We start from the raw sequence: 21,316 nt of genomic DNA, 5'->3' as shown, positions 1-21,316 counted from the left end.
CAGAAAGATTCAAAAAGTATGAAAACATGTTCTGCAACTCTTACTTTTGAAATGAAGATGTCTCCGTTTGTTTCTTTAGAAATCGGCAATTACTTGCCCTGTGAATCCACTTTGGAAAGTAGCCATCAGCAGAAAGCTCTTCTGCCTGCAAAGCCTAACAAATATGGTTGCCTGTGCTAGTGGTTGAGTACTAGCCTTTCTCTACACAAGAGCAGTGGTGCCACAGGTCTTGCACTGGTCTGATACAAAGCTTTGCATCTCTGCTATAACACTCTCACTGAAAGTGGCAGTTTTGAGACTGCCAGAAATGATGTTCATACAAGAAACATCCTTGGTAATGTATCCCAAGTCCTAGAATTAAGGAATAAGTTAGGTTCATTCTTTAAACTCCAATGACTAATTTTTGCATTACGAAGGTTGCAAGGTCAGATTTTTTTCCAAGTCAGTCATCTTTTTCCTTTTTCTTTATATGGTGTGAAACACTTTCAGAGAAACAACGGAAAATTTCAGTCCAAAATACAAAAGGACAGAAGACAAAGGGGTAAATCTGACAAAAAGCAAAATGCAGAAAACAAAGGGAAACATTTTTGATTCTTCCACTGCTGCTGAGATGGCTAAAAAGCCCATGTGGTAGCTTAAATGTGCATTAATACCTCATCTGAACCCTATGATCTAAACCAATCTGCAAGACAAGAAATGCAGAAATCTTCCATCAAGCTGCTCATTTCTGATGGATTTGTTAAGCAGCCATGGTCCGAGACATTCATATATACCTGTTAGGACAGCCTGCTTTACAGTCTTCTGTCCAAGCTCCTACAGCAGAAGCAGGAAATACACAATTATTTTCTTAGCAATATTAAAGTAAGGAGGGTCTCCTTTACAAATTACAATACCGTTAGTTTTTGTATATAATTTTTCTAAGTTACACTGTTTGTATAAACCAATAAAGCAGTATATTTTCTGAGGAGCAATATGGTTTTCTTCAGTGGTCTTTGAATATATGTGGGACATTTGGACTTGCAACTGTGAAGATACTCAATCAAAGAATAAATTTTAAGGGAGTCTTGATACTTGAATGTCTGAGATTCAGACAGCCCAGATGAACTCTTCATAATTCCTAGAGTTTTTGATGAAAAACTTCCTTAAAGACTTGATGTGAACAATGGAAAACTGTTTGGTTAATGTTTGCTTTTCTCCCCCTTAATGTGGAAATGACAAATTCAAAACTGCAGTGCTGTGTTTCCCTTCTTACCACACCTGCTGGTGAATGTGTGAACAAATGGGCAATGCTGAATGCCTGCTACCTTCCCACCAATTCTGGCTTCTATGCTTCTTTGGAACTGCTTACTAATCTTTATTTACCAACAACCCTTGCTTGTCTATGTTGTGTAATCTGACAGCACTGTCATATGTCCAACACAGAGGGCAAGCACTCTTGCTTTGAGGTCCTACTTTGCTAGCCTTCTTCTCTTTACTATATTCTTCCTCCTACTCTTGCATCACTTCATCTTTCTTTCCTTTGTGTGAAGATAATTTGACTGCAGCTGTGCCTTGGGAGGGAGAAACACATTTTGGTTGGCGTAAAACTTGGTTGATTAAAAGGCTGTAGTTCCAAACAAGTCGTCTTCACCTAGTCTCCCGTCATTTTCCAGGACAATCTACGTAAAAAGGATGATCGGATTGAAGAATTGGAAGAGGCACTCAGAGAAAGTGTTCAGATAACTGCAGAGCGGGAAATGGTGCTAGCACAAGAGGAGTCAGCCAGGATCAATGCTGAGAAACAGGTCTGCAATCTTATAAAGTCACTGGTAGTCCTCTTAGGAAAGTAACCAGACAGTAAAGTACTATTTTCCCTGCTTTACTGTGAAACACAGCTGGTTTTGTTTGATGATCCTGTATCTCTGTTCCAACATTAGATAACAGAACTTACAAAGTCTGCAAAGCCTTCATAAGTTGTATTTCATAGGTAAGATTTTCTTGAAATTAAGAAGAAATATAAGGTATCCTGAGTTAAAATATTATTTTAAGTAGTAACTCTTCTGATCTGTCTTGCCTGTCAAAGCTATCTTTCTGTGTGTAAGCATACTTAGGTTCACTGTGTTATTCACTGAATGTAAAGACAATCATTTTTATTAGTGTAGTTGTGTTTATGGACCACAGTCTTTTTGGATTTGCAATACAACTGGATACAGACAGATTCCTTGGCTTAAGCCAAGCATACACACAGAAAATACACACTTGTGTGTTGAAGCCACAAGTATAAACTTTATTGCATGAATTGATTCTGTGTCACTGATGAGATACACTGAAGAATCATGTACGTGCCTGATTTTAACTCACGTAAGTAATCATCAAGAAAACATACTGTAAGTAGTGAATAAAATTCCATGAGATCTTGATAAAGATTTTGAAGCAGAAGCTGAACCTGTCATTCTTACTGTGCTTTTTGTGACCCTCTTCCGTGTTTTTCACTGTTCCTTACTTGACTGTAAGTAGCAAACAGGAGCATTTGGTCAGTTGCATTGCAATGCAGTGATCTCCTTCTCTTTGCTATTTAAATAAAAATGTTCTGACTAAGTGCACTTCAAAATGCTATAAGATTTTTTTTCCAACTTGTATTCTTATGTCACGTACTTTAACAAAAAACAAGTTATAGATATCTTAGTAATAATCCAAGTTTTCAGGAACTGTTTCTCTTTAGGCTAGAGTCAAGCTCAGCTGTTGCTGATAGATGTATTGAGGATAATTCTGGTTGCTGTACCCTAAGATCCTAGGCAATGTTATGGAATTTACTTTCAAGAATGCCTTCTTTCCAGACTTCTTGTAGCCTTTAAAAAAATGCATGAAATAGAAATGTTAACTAGGTAGTGAATACCACATCAAAGGTTAGATCTCCTTGAAAGGAAAATATATATTTCACAAAGGAGCAGGTTTTGTGCTGACTCAAAAGTAAACAAAATAGTATGTGATTTGATGCCTTTGATGTCATAATGTTTTAATTTCTTTGTACAAGAGAAAGTGACCATTTTTATATTCCTTGAGCACCTAGAAGCCCGTAGTACTCACCCTTTTGTTATGTCTGTGCTCGAAACACACAACAAGATGCATAAAGCTTAGTGAATTTTTCGAGGGAAGGTTTTGAAGAAGGTTGAGTGTGTTAATTTTGTAGGGTTTAGAAGTATCTGAAGTTAGGGAAGTAAGCACAAAGGTGAACATTTACAAATTTTATGCATGCATAATGTAGGCCTGTATTAGAGGATGATCACAGGTCATTGCAGTATTGAAAAGTGGGTGGAGTACAGTTTGCAAAGGATGAGTAGCTTACATTTGATTCACTAGCAAAGAGGCATGCTAGTAGCATTAACGTGATCAAAGCTACAGACACGGAGATTACCACACAAATGGGCACAACCTGCACAAAAAACATTTTTGCATAGATCCAGACACAGAAGAAATCCTACCAAAGAACTTCAGTTATATAGGTGCAGTCAGAAAAGTCTTATAGTAGATATTCCATAAAATTCTTCAAGTTTTTAAAAATAACCTTTTAAAGGAGGTTTGAGTCAAAGATACTATCAAGATTAACAAAAATATTAAAGTTCTGTCCTAGATGAAAAGAAGTAGTGAGGAAGATTTCAGTCACAGAATGGAAAGGAGGACTTCTTTAGCATGTTGAGCATGAGTTCCTCATAGATGTTTCACCACTGTGAGCTGTTAGTAGCAGGTTTATTATGGAGAGGAGAAGAGATAAATCTGCGTTAGTAAAATAGGGAACTGTTGTCATAGAAGTGAAATTTTATTTACACACGAGGCATCCTAAAATGAGAATATGCAAAGAAGAATAGTGCTTTGGGAATATGCACAAATTTCAGGTTTGTCAGAAAGGAGGCTTTTCAAAAGAATTCACCAGCAAAGCCTGATGAGAGGCACACAATGAGATCAGATGGTCAGAGCTTGGTGAAAAAGGGAAATAGCTGGTGAACAGAGAGTTGGAATTGGGTGTACAATCTGAAGGATGAGGCAAGGCAGAGAAATGTGCAGCCTGAGGGTCAATAAACTGTAAGGATCAGTGAGAGAGATTAAGAGGAGAGGAAGAGAGCCAAGATGAGTAAGATCTGAGTGAAAAGATTGGTGGAATGTGGTGGGCAACAGCATCATGAAAAGAAATTAATTTGGATGTAGTAGTGTATACAGAAGTAAGGAGGAGAAAGAAGGATGGATTGAAAGCAGCAGGATCAGAAGAGGGCAGTCAGTGTCTCTACCATCACTGACTGACAGCAGTGTCTTACTCCAATAGAAGAACTAAACTGCTGACTCTGACCAATTATAGTTTTTTAAATATGGCCAACAAGACAGCACAAAGGAAAAGCAACTGGAGTGTCTTGTTCCAGTCAGCACCGGGAGAGCTGCTATGCCCTATTTTGTCCAATAGGATTTTATTTTGGTGTCAATTAAATAGTCAAGTAATAGAGTGATGGCAAGTAGCTGTTTTTCCAAGGTGAGGAGGAGACTTTCCTTCAAGTGCTTTTCAGTTCATATGTCTTCAATTATTTTAAAAGAATGCCCTCTTTATTATGTTCTCTGGAGGTTTTTTGTAGAAGTGTGAAAGACACCCTTAGATAGCTTTAGAGTTTTAAAATGCAAAGCTCTGTTTTCTATAAAATATTAAAGTCCTTTGGTTTTTACAATCAATAATAGGTTAGGATCATTCTTAGACCAAGTATGAGTGATAAATGTGATTTTAAAAATGTTAATGTTGTCCAAACTGATTATAATTTGCTTTTAATTGCATGCTTTTTCTTTCCTTTCTTCTGTTTATCTTGTTTTCTACCATTCTGCCACTTCACTGCCTGTCTGAAGCTGTTTAATGAATCAGTGCATGAGGTCAACCATTTTGGCTTTAAGTGGTTCAAGGTATGAGGACATCTCATTTGTGTGTACCTCTGCCCCAATATTTAATGTTGTTTTTGTAGCCCTGTGTTGTGTAATCCTACCCTCCATCATCTCATGAGGTATGGTTTCCTGCTGTTTTACATGCTTCAGATTTGAATTACAGTGTCCATGAAGCTACTCAGGATTTCATCGTTCTCAGATACCTGTTTCAGATTAAAACCTTGTTCTCTTTAATCCAGTGTTTGAAAATACCCTGGCAGTGTGTATTAACTGTGACAGTGGGTTAACTGTGTTAATACACAATCTTTATATGCAAGATGTTTCCAGCTGACTAAAGTTGGAGTTAGTAAAATAGGGAAAATGTTTATTTCTGTTTATTTCTGTTTATTTCAGGATCTTAGACCTGTTCTTTCTTTCATCTATCACAAAAATAGAATCAGGCATCTCCTCCTGGAAGCAGTGTACCCATTGAATTGGGTGTAGTTTTATTAACGTTATTGTTCTGTATAACAGAAACCCTGCCATACAGAAAGCAGATGAGGGAGTCTTACATAGATGTAAAGACTTGAAGAACTTTAAAGTTCTTTCTTTCTAACATATTCACCTGGTTTTGTTGGTGCATCTGCTGAATCCTGTACGTACTACTGTGGCCAATCCCACTAATTCAACCCTCTAGGTGGAAAGTCAGAAGGTGTATGGAGACTGCTTTTTAAGTACTCTCCATAAGGCTGAAGGTAGGATTTCTCAGATAAACTCTTCTATCGTAAAGTTCTTTGTATTAGAGATGGCTAAAACAAATACGGATCCAGGCACATTTTCTGAATTAACCAAAGCTGAGTTTGCTTTAAAAAAAGCTATTCGTCAGTTCCTCAGGGGAAAAAAAAGAAGAAGAAAAAGTTTTTCCGTGCTCAAAAATACAGTGGTAGTTTTATTTCCCTAGAAAGAACTGCTGGAGGCCATCTTTGAAAAAAGGCCCTGTCTTGGTGCATCTTACCATCCCTTCTCCTGCAGTGGGAGGCAGGAGGTTATCTTCTATATCGATTTAGTCATAATTTGCACCATTACCAGGACAGTGCTGGAAATGTGTCGCAATCTTCATGAAGGAATAAGGCTCTTTTGGTGGAATAAAGTGAAACAGAAATTCAGGTTCTGTGATTCAGTGTCAGTCAATAATTAATGTCAGATCCTTGGCTCGAGGAGCACAATATTAGAATTACTTGCATTTTGAGCCTTCATTATTGGAAGGCATAGTTCACAAATGTGTGCTGACCCAAGATATTTATGCCCTACCTCTCTTTGCTCACTTTCATCCCCATACTTCAGTGCACATCCCTTCAGTTTTCCCACCCTGGGTCTTTCTGGGGCCATGTTTTGAAGTGGAGCAGTGACGTAATTCATGGTAAGAATTACCTTGGTTTTTGAAGAAATTTTTTCATGTGAACCAGTTCACTGATCTGCTTCATGGATCCCCATGCAGAACTTGAGGCACATCTGAGGAATCATTGAACTGTAGAGGCAGGACTGAGAAGTGGAGGCAGGAATTGCTTAGTAATATTACTAAAAATATTTTTACCAGAAACTGTTACTGTGGCCTTTACAACAGGCTACTGTTTCTACGAGTGAGATGGTGCACTACCTAATTGCAACATATGTTTATCTTATTTCATTTCCTTCAAATTTGAAAAGCAGTAGGTTTTAGAAATTTAAATAGTATTTCTGCCGATAATAGTGCAGCTCTTTTATCTCATGAATATCAACTCCTGCTTAAATGCACTCTCCATATAGTATCAGATAACATCTAACTCCTTACCCTAAAATGTTAAGGGAAATAAACACTTGAAATACTGGCCATTACCTGTTCATTCCTTTCTTCCTTAAGTAGTTACTTAAACTGAAATTTCTGAGTTAGCTGTCTGATCTTGGCACCTTCCATCAACTTTTTTTGAAGTTATGGTTCTCAGTGGGAAATTTTAAATTAGGTTAAGTATGTAGACCTATAAATAGCTATATCTATGTTCATATACTGTATCTTTTTACAGGGCAGGTTACTCTGCTTTGCTTTTTGAAAAAAAATAGAAGAGTGAATATTGTAATAGTAATGTATTGTTTAAATGTATTTTCTTATGCTAATTCCTTTCTCCTGCTGTCTCTATAATTTATTTCAGCAGGATTTAATATTCTTTTGGGTAATATGACATGTAAAAATACGTTGATAACAAGACTCCTGAAATTATCTATCACATATGCCTACTTCAAAAATCATATCTGTTTATTAAGGAAAAATAGATATGAAATAGATTAATAACTCAACTAGAACTTCCTTCACAGTTCTCTCCTTTTTCACCATCTCCTGTTCACCAGGATTTTCCTATTGTAAGTACAAGGTCTGCAGAGGTTTAAATTTAAAGTAGAGCCTCCAGGAGCCTTTTCTCTCTTACCTGTAAGTTACTGTACAGAAGTTCTAGCCAAGTTTTGAATGATACCTCTCATTTGCACTTCCATCAGACCACCATTCTGGTCCTGTTTTAACTTTCTGATATATATTACTTAGACTACATTTTCTTGTAAGTATAGAAACTACATTTACAGCAGAATTATTATGTATTGGACCCCACCCTATCAAGTACCTTCTAAAAATTCAAAATCAATTAAAACACATACCCTTTTTGCTGAGCATTCTGTTACTGAAACAGATCTAAAATATTTTCTAGAATATGTTGAGTGTTGGAATTATTTCACAGCACAAATTCTGACACTAAGTTAATTCCTACAGGTCCCTGTAAATGGAAAATATAAAGTGGAATTTCTCATGAACCACTTACCTATAGGTGTTTTCTGAACACTGTAGAAATGACAGCATTCTGACTGCTCTATAACAGATGCTGGACAGTTTGCTTTTAATTAATGTTTTTGTCTCTTCTTCTGTATCTCCTAATGAGAAGTTTGATAAACCAAGTGATTGGAGATCAAGGCAGTAATCCAAGCTGTGGTTTGGGGGTGAAGGTGCTGGAGCATCATTGCTTCCCACTGATTTTTGTAAGCAGTTTACATTCTCTTTGACTAAACTTCTCTTGAATATTTTCTGCAAAGCTCCTTTCTCGAAAAGTCTGCCAAATTCATTTTGGTTTTTGAGTGTGTATATATATATATATATGTACATGTACAAAGTAATTTGTGTATATAATTTAAAGTAAAAAATCTGTGCTTAAAACTTATATTTCAATTTCTTTTACTGTTATAAATTTTTTAAGTCAGTTGTCAGCCTGAAATATAGTCTTGCCATTGTTTTTCAGGAGATACATTTTTTTTCATTCTTTTGTCTGAGTCTTTTCCTTTGGATAGAGGAAGCATTTTGGCTAGGTAAAGTTGACTGTGCCCTGTTTCCTTGTCAATGAATACATTTGCAGACGTTTTTAGAAGCACTGCTTCTCCCTAAAGTTACTATTTCTCCCCAGGTATTTAAATGGATTATGTTATACACAGATTTGTATTGAGTCACACTCCTTAGATGGGAAGGGTGCTTTGATATATAATTCCTTCTGTATTCAGTAAAGGACCTTCTAAGAGGTGTAACAGTGGAATTTTTACTCTTTTCTGTCTTAGATGTGTTCAGCTGTGCCAGGTTGGGGGCTTGGGAGATTTTTTTTCTCCAATAGAGAAGAATAAATAGGGGGAAAAAAAGATGAATAAAAAGTGATGCCCAAAGACTTTGAGAGAGAGATCTTTTTCTAACATTATAGGGGAAAAAAATTCTAAATCTTTTAGAATCATAGAATCATTTAGGTTGGAAAAGACCTTTAAGATCAAGTCCAACCATTAACCTAGCACTGCCAAGTCATAAGCACCACATCTACACATCTTTTAAATACCTCCAGGGATGGTGACTTTGTTTAATTTGTTGCAATCATTTAAGGTTGCAAAGTGGGCAAAATTTGATGGCTTTTAGAAGAATTGGGACACTGAAAGGATAATTAACCTTTGTTCAAAATATACATTGAGCATTTCTCCATATAAGTCACCTTTTCATTGAATGAAATGAGAAATACTGATGGAAACTGTTATACAGAAATTAGGTGCAAATGCTGATTTAAAAACAATTTTGTCTGGATTTTTATCCCTTTTTATTGTTTAATAGATAAATACTGATTTCATCAGTAATTTTATTATAGTCAAGTATTCCAGACAAAGCTCTATCTTGGCATCTCTCTACCTGTTAAATTACTTTCTCAAGTACCTACCTCTAGACAGTATTTTATTTGTTGTGGCTCAAGAGAAAATCAAAGTCTTGCAGATTTGGTTACATTAATGTTTTGCTTGAAATTGTAAGGACCCAAGCAAATACTTGTGTTAATATTTGTTTAAAGCTTGTCCTGTGCTTTTTTTTGTTTGGAATTTCTTTTCCATTTTCCGGTTGTGTTCTTCAACTGTGATCTTAGATGCAAGTGTGGTACAATAATATGTAGATTAGAGCATTAGAAAAGTTCATTAGACTTATACTTTAGATTCATAAATTTAAAAACATATACTCTTTTTCTGACATAATCTGTTTTTCAAAAAAATCTATGAAGTGCAAGAAAATAAATTGTATTCCTTTCCAGACCATTCTCCTATATAGAAAAACATAGAAGAGTGACAAACCAGGTTCATTAAATTGAGGATGTCTCTTCTATTTGAAATGTTTCCTACTCACATAAAAGCTTCCGGACTTTGCTGTAATGCTGTTCACTATCAGATTCCTTCAAACTGTCACTGAATTTCAGCCTGAGTTCAGCTGGCTCAATACAGTGGGATTACTTTTTAGTTATTGTGGTTAGGTTCTGCTATTTGCTTTCTGTTAACTACAACGCTAAAGATTTGTTTCCGCGAGTTATTAGAGGTGGAAACGTCCCTGAGCTTGCCAATGAGACTGTACTTCTTCAGTTAGCCACATGTTCAACCTTCATGTGGCAGCGCATGTGCTTTCATGTATTTATGTTCATGATCCTTAATGTCTTTTGGGAAAAGAGTGTTAAAGTTGTATGTGGAATTAACATACCATTTTTTCACTACTTGTAGTGAGTTAATACATCATCCAAGAGTTCTTCTTTTTGGAAAATCAATCTATGCTATATAAATCTACAATCTATGCTATGCTATGTAGCACAACATTAAATATTTAATTTGAATATTATTCAGTTATGTCTAAACTGTCTGCCATGGTGACATATCCTAGTTAACCTGAAACTGTCTAAAATGCAGTAAAATGGAAATCAGCATGGTCTACAGAACGCTTGTATAAACTGCTGAAATCCTTGGGCAATTAGTCTGAGCTGAAAGGCTTCCTTTGGCCCAATAGCTACTGCTACCTTAGCAGCAATCAGACTAGATGTACCCTAAGAAAGGTGAAGTTATTTTGAAGATGTCCATGTTTAGAGTTGTAACTGGAGTATCATGAATCAACCATAGTTCTAGAGAATTTTGTTTTGATGTAACAGATTGTGCTAAATGAGTATGTGCAAAACTGTGTAGAATGTGCTAAATGTGCTATATTTTAGTCTCTCTACCTCTGCAGAGATATTTAAAAGGTGAACAAAACCCAGATTTTTGCAAGATCCCTAGTGATTGCTGCTGTGTTCCCAAGGGGCTGGAGAGATTCATTGCTAGCCACAGAAGATAAACACAGGACAGTTTCCTGTAAAGTAAAACAGGACAGCTTCCTTTGGTATAGTTGCAAGGGTTAAAAAGCATAATGAGAATATTGCATTGGGTAATGGTTCCACTTGAGGGAAATGCAGAAATAAAATTGTAACTTGTTATAGTCTTCAGATACCAGAGACTACAACAGGTTTCTGTCCTCAATAGAAATCAGAATTCAGTTTTTCATTTACTTTTTCCAGGCCTGACTCAAATATTTGTATGTGTTAAGCAGAGACAATTATTGCTTCCTTCTCAAGAGTTCTTGTCCCAGCAGTAGGCTGTTGATTATTTATATAGCTTGTGGCCCTCATTTAGGAGATACAACTGTCAAAGCTGCCTCCAAACATCCTAACAGGACACAGGTGTGACTTAGTCCTGAAGTCTGGTGGCTAAGGAGTTTTCTCTTTTCCAAAAATCTGTGAATTTTGATTCCTCCTCCTTCATACAAGAGCTTAGTGCTCTCAGAGTATGAGCAAAAAGCACTCTTGATTGATACTCAAGTAGCATACTCCTTGACAAAGACTCCTGTATTTCTATTTCTGTAGGTTCTGCAGGAGTAACATGGTAATGTCAGATATGTGATCAGTCTAATATTAGTGCTCTTCATTGCCTGGAGCCATCAGTTGAGACAGTAAGGAGCAATACAGAGAGTTAACTCCTCTTCATTATCAGATGCTTTTTTTATAATGAAAGTTTTTGTTGAGAGACCAATCATGGAAACAAGAGACATCAGCTGTCTAAGTATCTCACTTTCTCAGTGATAAGAAAATTTACATTCAACTACAGTATCCTGCAGCTTTTCAGACCATAGTCTTTTGTTCTCTTTCTTTATCTTTCTCCTCTCCTTTTTCCCAATTAATAATGTAAGAATGGGACAGTAGCACCAGTTCTGTTAAGCCACCAAAACACTGTATCAGGGATGCTGAATGTACCAGACCCTAACAACCTAAAAAACAAAAGGCACAAAGGCTTAGGAAAGTCACATACTAATGTAAAGAAACACAAAGTTCATCTCTAAAATTACTGCTGTAAATTACAGATTATCAGAAGATCCTGCCTTTTCTCTGGAGAACTGATAATCCTCCAGCCATTTTCTCAGCTGTGACACTAACTCCCCTCTCTGTTGTGAATAAAACAGTGCTCCTCTTCTTCGGGTGCAGTCTGCCACCATCCTGTAATACTCTACAACAGTTGACCTTGGCAAAAGGGGTGCTCTAAATTTGGCATCCTGTTTGAGATGGAGGTAAATGTAATGTATAGGAACACGTTAATTGTTGACAAGTATTCTGTTGTGTGTATTTCCGACAGTCTTTAGTTAGGATCTTCAACCAAGGAATTCCAACTAGTGAAGAAAAAAAGAGTTTTTCATTTGTCTGCATAGGATCTTATGGCAACGTTCATTAGCAGGGACCACACAGAACAAGTGAAGCAGTTATATAGGGTGATATATATAGTGCAGGGAAGAATGCTCTCTTTAGGTGAACATCTGTTCACCTTACTGTGTCTTTATAGAGCCTACAATTACGGAATAAAAATGAAGGCAGAAGATCTTAACCCCTTGTGTATCTGCTTCAGAAGGATTAGTGGTGGTCACATTGTCTTAGTAGAGAAGCCAGTAGCCCTGAGGCATTCCTCTGTCCACCTACAGGCCTATGCATACTCAGGCACTGGTGGTGAATAAGAGGGGCTTGAATCGATGCCAGAGCTCCAGCCGGTGTGGTGGGGCAGAGCCATTCTGCTTTATACCCTTCTGCTATCAGTGTGGCAGAGCTTTCAGCTGTTCTCCTAGTTGAGGGCTGTCCTTACCATACAAACCAGAAATGAGATTTTAATTTTATTAAGGGGGGAGAGATTTTTCTTACTACTGCTTGCTTATTTCTCTCATTTTCCTCTGATATTTTTAGCTCTCAAAAAGCTGTGTCTAACAGCTTTCTCAATCTCTATAAGAATTTGAAAGTTGTTCCCCTAATTCAGAATAGCCAAGAATTTAGTTAAGTGTCTTGGATATAGTCTTTAAGAGTACCTAACGCCACCCTACTGCTTTAATGAAAATGGGGCTATGATGAAACCATAATTCATTTCCCTCTTATTTTGTGTAAAGGTTTATTAGCTTGTGATTTAAGCAAACCATCTGGTCCTGCTGGCAATCCAAGTTATGTCAGACTCAATGCTTTCCCCCTGTAATATGTTACTTGAGGCAGTTAAATTACATACTTAAGTCCCAAGTCTGGCCTGTGCTTTTTCCATGTCTTAACATCTGTTCTGGGAAATTTTTCTGGGACCCAAACAAGTTTACATGGAGCCAGAACTCTTGTCTTTGTCTTTCTTTTCATGTCTATTTCTTTTCCCTCTCTCTGTCCTGCAGTCTAATCAGTTCAACTAAGTAAAAGATAATGCAGAAATTTGCAGTCCCTTTATCATTTCAGTAATGTACACAGTGAAATGAAAAATAATTTAAAAACTCAAGAGCTGTAGAAAAGTAGGAGACTGTCCTCTGAGAGAGTAAGTGACACTTTGAGAAATGTTAATTATTTTTTTCAGTCCTTGTAGTGTTCTTATTACTGACTTGTAATTGCAAGACTTTTGTTTTGCTGGCCTAATTCATTTTGGGCAAAATTTCTAGTACAGTTTGTCTTGTAATACTAATTTCTTGTTTATACAAGAAAGATCTATGTTTAGAAAGCAAATCATTTTAAATATACAAGTTAACCTGCTGAGGTGGTTTTGAAAATAAGATCTCTAATGATTGATTTATACTGTGATCGTGGAAAATTACTTGTTTGTGTTGGTATATCTGTATTCTCTAAAATTTCATCATTTTATGTTCCACGTGGAACTTTTGAGACACAGTAATGAATATAAACATCTATCCCATAACCCACTGTGTCTTTATGTATATTGAAAGAAATGTAATGCCTTTCCTTCAATCAGAAACATAAAAATGTGTCCTGTTTTCAGACATGTAATTAAACATTAAACTATAGGTTTCCCATGTATCGCTGCAACTAAAGTACTGTATCTCCAGTTTAGGAGTAGGGTTCTTAGTATAATAGTCAAGTCCCTTTGTCGTGCCCTTTGATACTTAATTATGGACTGATATGCAAGTCTTTTGTGCTTGGTGAAAAGAAAAAAAAAAAGAATGAGGCAGGAAAAATAACAAGACTAACAGATACCTCAGACCATCTGGATGGTTGAAACTTTAGCTGAATCGGTGAAAAAACCTCACAAAGTTCAACAAAACCAAGTGCAAGGCCCTGCACCTGGTTCAACGCAATACCTGATATCAGACTGTGGGATGAATAGATTGAGAGCAGTCCTGTGGAGAAGAACTTGGGGATACTTGTGGATGAAAAATCAGATGTGAACTGGCAATGTGTGCTTGCAGCCCAGAAAGCCAACCACACTCTGAGCTGCATAAAAAGAAGTGTGTGCAGCAGGTTGAGGGAGGTGATTCTCCATCTCTACTCCACTCTGGTGAGACCCCACCTAGGGTACTGCATCTAGCTCTGGGGTCCCCAGCACAAGAAGGACATGGACCTGTTCGAGCAGGTCCAGAAGAGGGACACAAAAGTGATCAGAGGGCTGGAGCACCCCTTCTATGAGGAAAGGCTGAGAATTTGAGTTGTTAAGTCTGGAGAAGAGAAGTGTCTGGAGAGGCTTTATTGTGACCTTTCAATATATAAAGGGAACTTATAAGAAAGACAGAGAAAGACTTTACCAAGGCCTGTAGTAACAGGACAAGGGGCAAAAGTTTTAAACTGACAGAGAGGTAAGTTTAGACTGGACATAAGGAAGAAATTCTTTACATGAGCATGCTGAGACACTGGAACAGCTTGCCCAGAGTGGATGCCTCATCACTGCAAGTGTTCAAAGTCAGGCTGGATGGGGCTTTGAGCAACCTGATGAAGTGAAAGACATCCCTGCCCATGCAGGAGGGTTGGGCTAGGTGATATTGAAAGGTCCCTTCCAACCCAAACCATTCTATTAAAAAAACATGTAACAGAGAGAAACGCAGTTTCTTCTGCAAAGATCATTAATCTACAGGTGGGGAAAAGCCTTATCTAACATTAACATAAAACATTTTTTATACAGTGTACTGCTGATTTGCTATCCTTAATAAATATTATTTAAGCCAGTCATATACATGTGAACTATGGATGCATTCATATCCTGTCACTTGAGACTGGACAGTTTTCCTTTGCAGTGTCTGTGGAGCGCATTCTTTAGCCTTTTCCTTGTTATTTATATGCACATAGCATATAAATGTGGATTGCATAGGTCACCATTTCAGAATAGATCCTCTGCCCCTGCAAGTGTTTTTTCATAGCATTTTGCTTTTTTGCCATATTGATGACTTTGTCCATTGCCTATTTATATTTGCACAGTACCACTGTAGTGAATTACATCATGTTACCAGCATTCATGATGTATTTTGTTGCTTGGATGGTGACCCAAAATTGCTCTGCTTCTCTGACAATGTGTAAGCAGAAAATGAAGCTCCAGAAGTCTTCCTGAGAGGGCTGTGGAGGCCTTTTTCAGTCTCCTGTGCAGTAGAAAAATTCTCTTCAGGTGATCCTTCATCACTGAGGAAGAAGTTCATAATGGGAAGAAAAAGGTAGCTGCATTGTAATTTAAACACACTGAAGTGTTTGGGGATCCGGAGACTGTTTTAGTTAGCCTGTCTGTCTGGATTGACCTTAGGCATCAGAGGCTTTGGTCTTTGATTTTAAGAGGCAACCAATACCAACCACATCAGTTGATGTAGCCTTCTTCCTGGGCTGAAACATCTACTGTGTCTCAGAAATTTTCAGTAGTGCATTAGTTCTTTTCACATAAAGGTGGGAATTTGAGCTTGCCTATCCCAATCATCAGCAATCTTTCCAGGAGCTAGTATGGAGGTTGGTAGGATCCCCAGCTTCATTAATGTTTTGCATATCCAGTCCCTTTCCCAATTTTACTGTGTTTTTACTGACTTTCGGGGAACTTGACCAAGCTCTTTGGAAGTCCCTGGCTTCACATTACCCAATGGCCAGAAGAGCTTACTGGAAACACCACATACTTGGAGATAATGTAGTAACTGTATGTCTGTGCAAGAGCCTGTTTTCTGATTTACAGTTGCATCAGAGGAGCCTGAAATCAGAGTTTGTAAGAGCAGGGGATTAGGATGGTAGATAGGCTCCTGAAAAGGGCTTCATTTTTTTTAGTATTACATTATTTCTTCTATTTCTTTACAGGCTGCCATTGACATAGTAGATAAACTTCTCCTGTTGTATTGCCTTTTCTCTCCACCTAGCTTTCATGCTTTCTAAAGAGATGTAATACTATGTAAAAATTTGTCCTATGTTGACATTTCCCTTTGCTGCTGCTGTGAATCCCATACTGATCTAATTGACGTAGTTTGCCCTCTTTCACATCGTTTGTTCAGTCTCTCAGGAAATCTCTCCTCTAATGGAAACTTCATTCAGCTTCATGTTCTTCCTTAAAGATAAGCTGTCACCTGGTCAGGTCACTTAAGGCCTAAAAACAATGAAAAAGTAGTCTCCATTTAAGCTCTCTGCAGATCCATCCTGCTTAGAATAAATGAAGACCTTTCAGGCCTGTCTACAGAGAATTGAATCATGGTTAAATCACAGATAATCAAAGATATACTCTGCTTTATATACTATCGTTTGAGCAGAGAGAAAAGAGGAGCAAGAGTGCACTCTTTTACACCTTCTGAAATGGAAACTTTCTAGTTATAACTGACAGGGCACAAGCTTACCTGCAGTTAAATTGAAAATGTCAACAGCACGTCTCTGAAAACGTCTCAGTGTGCCAAGAACTATGGGGTTTTTTCTGTATTATATAATTAGCTGCTCTCAGGGGGAAAAAAAACCCAAGGGTAGATTTCAAGGTTTTTGTATAGGCTAAATTAGATCTGCTTTGCAAGCAGTTTGCTTCCAGTGAATATTCCTGTATCATTTCTCACAGGACAGGTCTGCACTAAGATTCATAAGCTGCCAAATAAAATGTTTTGTTTTGTAGAAGTTTAATTGAAATGGTCCCATGGAATATCTATAACTTGATTAATCTGAACAGTGAAGTCTTTATTGTGAACAGTCATCACTATTTTGTTGAATTTTGTCTTTAGTAAATCACGTGACAAATGGTACTTGCTGGAGAGGATGGAAGGTAATGACAGTTCCGTAAACTAAGTTGTTGGCACAGTCTAAAAGCCACTTCCATTCCAGCCATTCCTAATACATGATTAGCTCAATTTTCTGTAAACCTGCAAAAATACAGAATATAACCTTAGAAATAAAAGAATTAGCAAACAGAGCAACAAGAAGAAGATTAAGTACCTGCAATAACCACTACTACAAAGTACTCCTGCAGAGTTAGATCTTGCCACCTAGCACAAGGAGCCTTGGCCTAGATATCACTCTAGCCTCGTTGTGTCTTCTTAACAGCACGGATTTGTTATGCTACATCAAGCAAATCAGTCCTTCAGTGTTAGCATCACAAACCTTGATGACTGGGAGTGGAATGAAGGATGTCAGAAATCTTTCAAACATGATTATGGAAAAGATGTTTCTCCAAAGATTGTTTTATCTTAGCAACTGACAGATTGACACAAGCCATTCTGATTGTTGCAGTTGGCTGGGGGCTTGTTTATTTGAGGTTGTTTTCTGTTATAAGCGGAGGGTTTTGTAGTTGGCATGCCTCTTTTCTTCTCGGTTTAAAGGAAAATGTTTATGTAGGTAATTCTGATCCACCCAAAGGAAGTAGAAGCATTGATATACTAGAAGCTGATGCACTAGTACACCTTCACTTCCCCAGCATGTTGCTATTTTTCTCTTTCTAGGCATCAGTTTCCATCCTAGTTGTATTTTTGCTATTCATTGTTTATGCAGTTTTTCTTTGCATTCTTTTCTGATATAGTTCTCTGTTTCATTTTATGGAGTTTTCTCTTTGTTTTAAAAATTGACAGAGTTTCTGATCTTGTTTTGCACACTAAACACTAGTAAGAGAGGAAAAGTTTGGTCATTATATGCATACTAGCCAGTTTGAACTATGTGTCACTGAAATTCTCCTTCCGTCTATTGATTACTGGATGAATTTTTGGCTGTACATTTTGAATAGTTTTTGATAATTTCATGTTTCAAATTTTTCTTAATTTGCTGGGCGTAAGAAGAATGCCTGTTGTCAGCTGCATTTGAGTGGAAGTAGATAGGCTTTCTGCAGTAAACACTGCACAATGTCTATGCTAGATTTTTAATTAATCTGCCAATTCTGAGTTGCAACGTTTCTTGCTCTATCACTGATTCAGGATGAAAACCAGTCTTGTTATCTGTGTTTGTCCTGAGTCATTAGCTCTGCCTTTAGGAGTACAGGATTTATTAAAGCAAGGGGTGATATGTTCCATACCTTCTATCCTCCAGCACCTATATCGCGAGTGATATGCCCAACTCTCTTTGTAAAAGCATGTAAGTAGAAATTGAGCTTAATGTAATTTCAGTAATTCTGATTGGATGGAGCACAAGTGGATTGTTACGCAGGAGTATAAATGCAATGCAGTGCTGTATTGTCGTACTAAGTTTATACAAATATTTGATTATGTGCAACAGTAGCATCTGAGGTTCTCCCATTTGAAGCACGTTATAAAATTGTTTCTGAGCACTTGATAGTGATAGAGGAAATCTATATGGAAGAAGTCAGTGAAAGTAATGTGTGCCATTGAGCATTATTATAAAATTATTAAAGGAATATCCAGAAGTTTTTGTATGTTACATGTAGCTACACTTGAGCATTTATTGCAGTTTTGAATGTTATTAGTGTTAAATTTTAACTGAGACAGAACCTGCTCCAAGTGCAAAATTAAATATGACTATGTCCATCTGTGTAATATCTATGTTAGAATTTATGATCATAATTCTGAACCTTTCCCGTTTGTCAAAGATATGAGTATTGTTCTGCTGTACTTGTCTGCCACCAGCAACTCTTTGAATGTCTTTTATGTTGCTAAATCACAAAACATGCCTAGAAGCATTGTTCAACAATGTTGAACAATACAATAAGTATCAATATCTTCATGGGAATGCAGTCTCTCCGTGTTTCAGAAACATTACCTTCATTCTTAAAGTGCATGTGTAGTTTCTCTTTAGGCATCATTTATGGAGAAAGTTTTTTATCCTCTTGGCATATTATCAATGTAGTCCATTTAATACCTAGCATTTCTGTGGGTTAATTTTAATATATACAGGCCATCCTTTTATCTTTGTGGTACATTTTCTAAAAAAAGAAATACTGAAGAGCTGAAGATTTGTATTGTAATGGTAATGTTCCAGTGACCAGACTATGTTAATTCACAGACTGTAGCGTTGCTTCAGTCAAGTGTAGACATACTGTCCACAGCACTAGATGATGCTTCCGGTCTACAGAAGTGTTACACAGTATACAGGCACCTTCATGCTCCAATTTAGTTGTGACATTTAGTAAGTTCAGTTGATCACATTACACTATTTTTTTCTCCTCCTGTCTTCCCCAAAAATGTTTTAGGTAGAAGAGCTGATGATGGCCATGGAGAAGGTTAAGCAGGAGCTGGAGTCAATGAAAGCAAAATTGTCCTCTACACAACAGTCTTTGGCTGAGAAGGAAACCCATTTGACCAACCTACGAGCTGAAAGAAGAAAACATTTGGAAGAAGTCCTGGAAATGAAGTAAGTGTTTCTTTTCATTATTTGTAGGCATGTTTTATTGATATCTCTGAATTCTCGTCTGATGTCTGGTGTTCTAAAGACAACCATTACATGAATATGTCTCTGTAGATAGCAGCTATGTATGTAATCAGTCAAGCCTTCAGAAGTGACTTCTAACCAGGAGTTACCTGTATGACTTCCACACTTTCGTTAGAGCTCAAAACCCTTTATTCCTTCTGATTGTTTGCAGCAGACTACTGTTACTTGCACAATAGCATCTTCAAAGATCCTGAACAGTTATTGGGACTCAATTATTTTGTGTGTCTTATGAATGTGCTGTTTTGCTTTGAGTAGCCTATGACCTGCTTTAAGACAGAAGTCAGTGTAACAAATTATAAAATAGAAAGAGGGAAAAGATAAACATAATGTCAGGTGCTTGTAATGCTAAAATCAAACTGCAGATGTCTGGTCTGCTGAAGTATTTTTCACACTCACGCAGATGATTCATTAGCACTGGAACAGAGTTTGAAGTTCTCTGTATCAGTCATACTTCTCTCATCATCTTTACACATGGAAGCCTGAGTAAAACCAAGCTTTGAGGAGGTGGGGAGAAGTGAGGAATTAGACTTCTAAGGCTTAAATACTTCCTAATTTCTGACCATGCATTATAGATAAATAGTTATCCTTAGTTTAGGGAGACATGACTCTATTTAGTGCAATGATGGATAGTGCTGCCAGCAGTTCATTAGAAACACTTTCAGTTGTTTAGCCAGCCCTGAAGAGAAGGAACATTTTTATTGGCAGGACCAGCAGTGGTTCCTCCACTGTGGTTTTGTGAACCATTATTTATTTATTTAACTTTTCTACGCTAGTCTCTTTCCTTTTCTTTTTTTTTTTAAATGAAAGGATAGAAAACCAGCTGTTACAAAATGGAAAGAGAGGTGGCTTAGATCTTGAAACTCTAACTTAGGAGTGCTGTATAAAGTGGGCCAAGCCTCCCCGCCTTCGTATTCAACTACAACAGTCTGATCTAGACCTGGCATAAGGACGTTGGAAGACTGCAGTACTTAAAAGCCACACTTTATTTTTAATAAAAAATTTTATTGAGCTATAAATTTGACTGGCTTGAGAGTTGGTGTATTGGGGGATGGGAAGAATAGCTCTTAAGGTGATGTGGGAATCCAAAGCAACTGGAGATATATCCCATATCCAATCACTTGGCAGTACTTCTGCCAAACTGCTCTGCCAAACCTTCTCATTAAAATATACATGTAGTGTACAGTATATCTTGAAACGTATTTGGAATTGTGTAGCTCTAAAGCCTTTAATATAACTACTCACTTCTTCTAAATGATTACCTCTCTTAGCTGAGTAAGTTATTGTTGGAAAGTTGTTGTACTGAAATGTAGTATCAGGAACTGCATAAACTGGTAGATCCATTGTGCCTCAGAAGGAAGAAGAACACTGGAGAGAATGGTAATGCTGTCAGCACATGGAGAGAAAGATGGAAAAAACATTACGTTTGTATAGTTAACTAGCAGAGCATGTTTTAGTCATAGCTGGTCTGTCTTAAAGTTCTATAAAGCTGCCAAAGGCTTCCAAACTTCAAAAACTCACCCTCACCATGAGGCTTTGTTGCAAACAAATCTCTCCTGAGGACTCCCAGTCAATTAAATATATATATATACAGAAACGCCAGTATGTTCTTTGTTGCCCTACTTTCCCAGCCTATGCCTTTTATGAAAAGCACTCTTGTCATCTGTTTTCTAGTTTTGCAAAAAGTTTTTAATGTTGTTAAAATGTTTCCTACTATTTCAACTCAGAAATAACAGTAATTGAATGAGTGGTCAATTTTGTGAAGCAGTTAGCTGGTTTTGGTATTCTTAACAGAAAACAATAGCTGTTGTACAGATACTGTTCAAAGATACAGTAAACCAATATTGTTTCCCAGGTTTTAGGGTATGCTTCACTGGGAAAAGTTTGAGATGCTTAAAAGCAGCACTGATTAAATTTGAAATTTGATAGAGGTGGAAGTTTAACAGCCTGGGCCCTGCAGTCAGCTAATGGGG

At 37.2% G+C, this 21,316-nt stretch overlaps 1 protein-coding gene across 10 annotated transcripts in view; it reads left to right on the top strand.

Moving 5' to 3' along the window:
- ERC1 (ELKS/RAB6-interacting/CAST family member 1) overlaps nucleotides 1–21,316 on the top strand; it is a 304,797-nt gene that overhangs the window by 181,224 nt on the left and 102,257 nt on the right. For 7 of the 10 annotated variants that reach the window (XM_074826139.1, XM_074826138.1, XM_074826137.1 and 4 more), the window contains 2 exons: nucleotides 1,653–1,784; nucleotides 19,108–19,268. In XM_074826139.1, the coding sequence (XP_074682240.1) occupies nucleotides 1,653–1,784; nucleotides 19,108–19,268 (293 nt within the window). The remainder of the gene's footprint in view (nucleotides 1–1,652; nucleotides 1,785–19,107; nucleotides 19,269–21,316) is intronic. The other 3 variants (XM_074826142.1, XM_074826141.1, XM_074826145.1) reach the window with 1 other exon arrangement.

Source organism: Strix aluco, chromosome 5 (genome assembly GCF_031877795.1).
Source record: "Strix aluco isolate bStrAlu1 chromosome 5, bStrAlu1.hap1, whole genome shotgun sequence".
NCBI classification, from domain to species: Eukaryota; Metazoa; Chordata; class Aves; order Strigiformes; family Strigidae; genus Strix; species Strix aluco.
The sequence above is the reverse complement of the archived record's forward strand: the minus strand, read 5'-3'. Positions and strand labels throughout refer to the sequence as shown.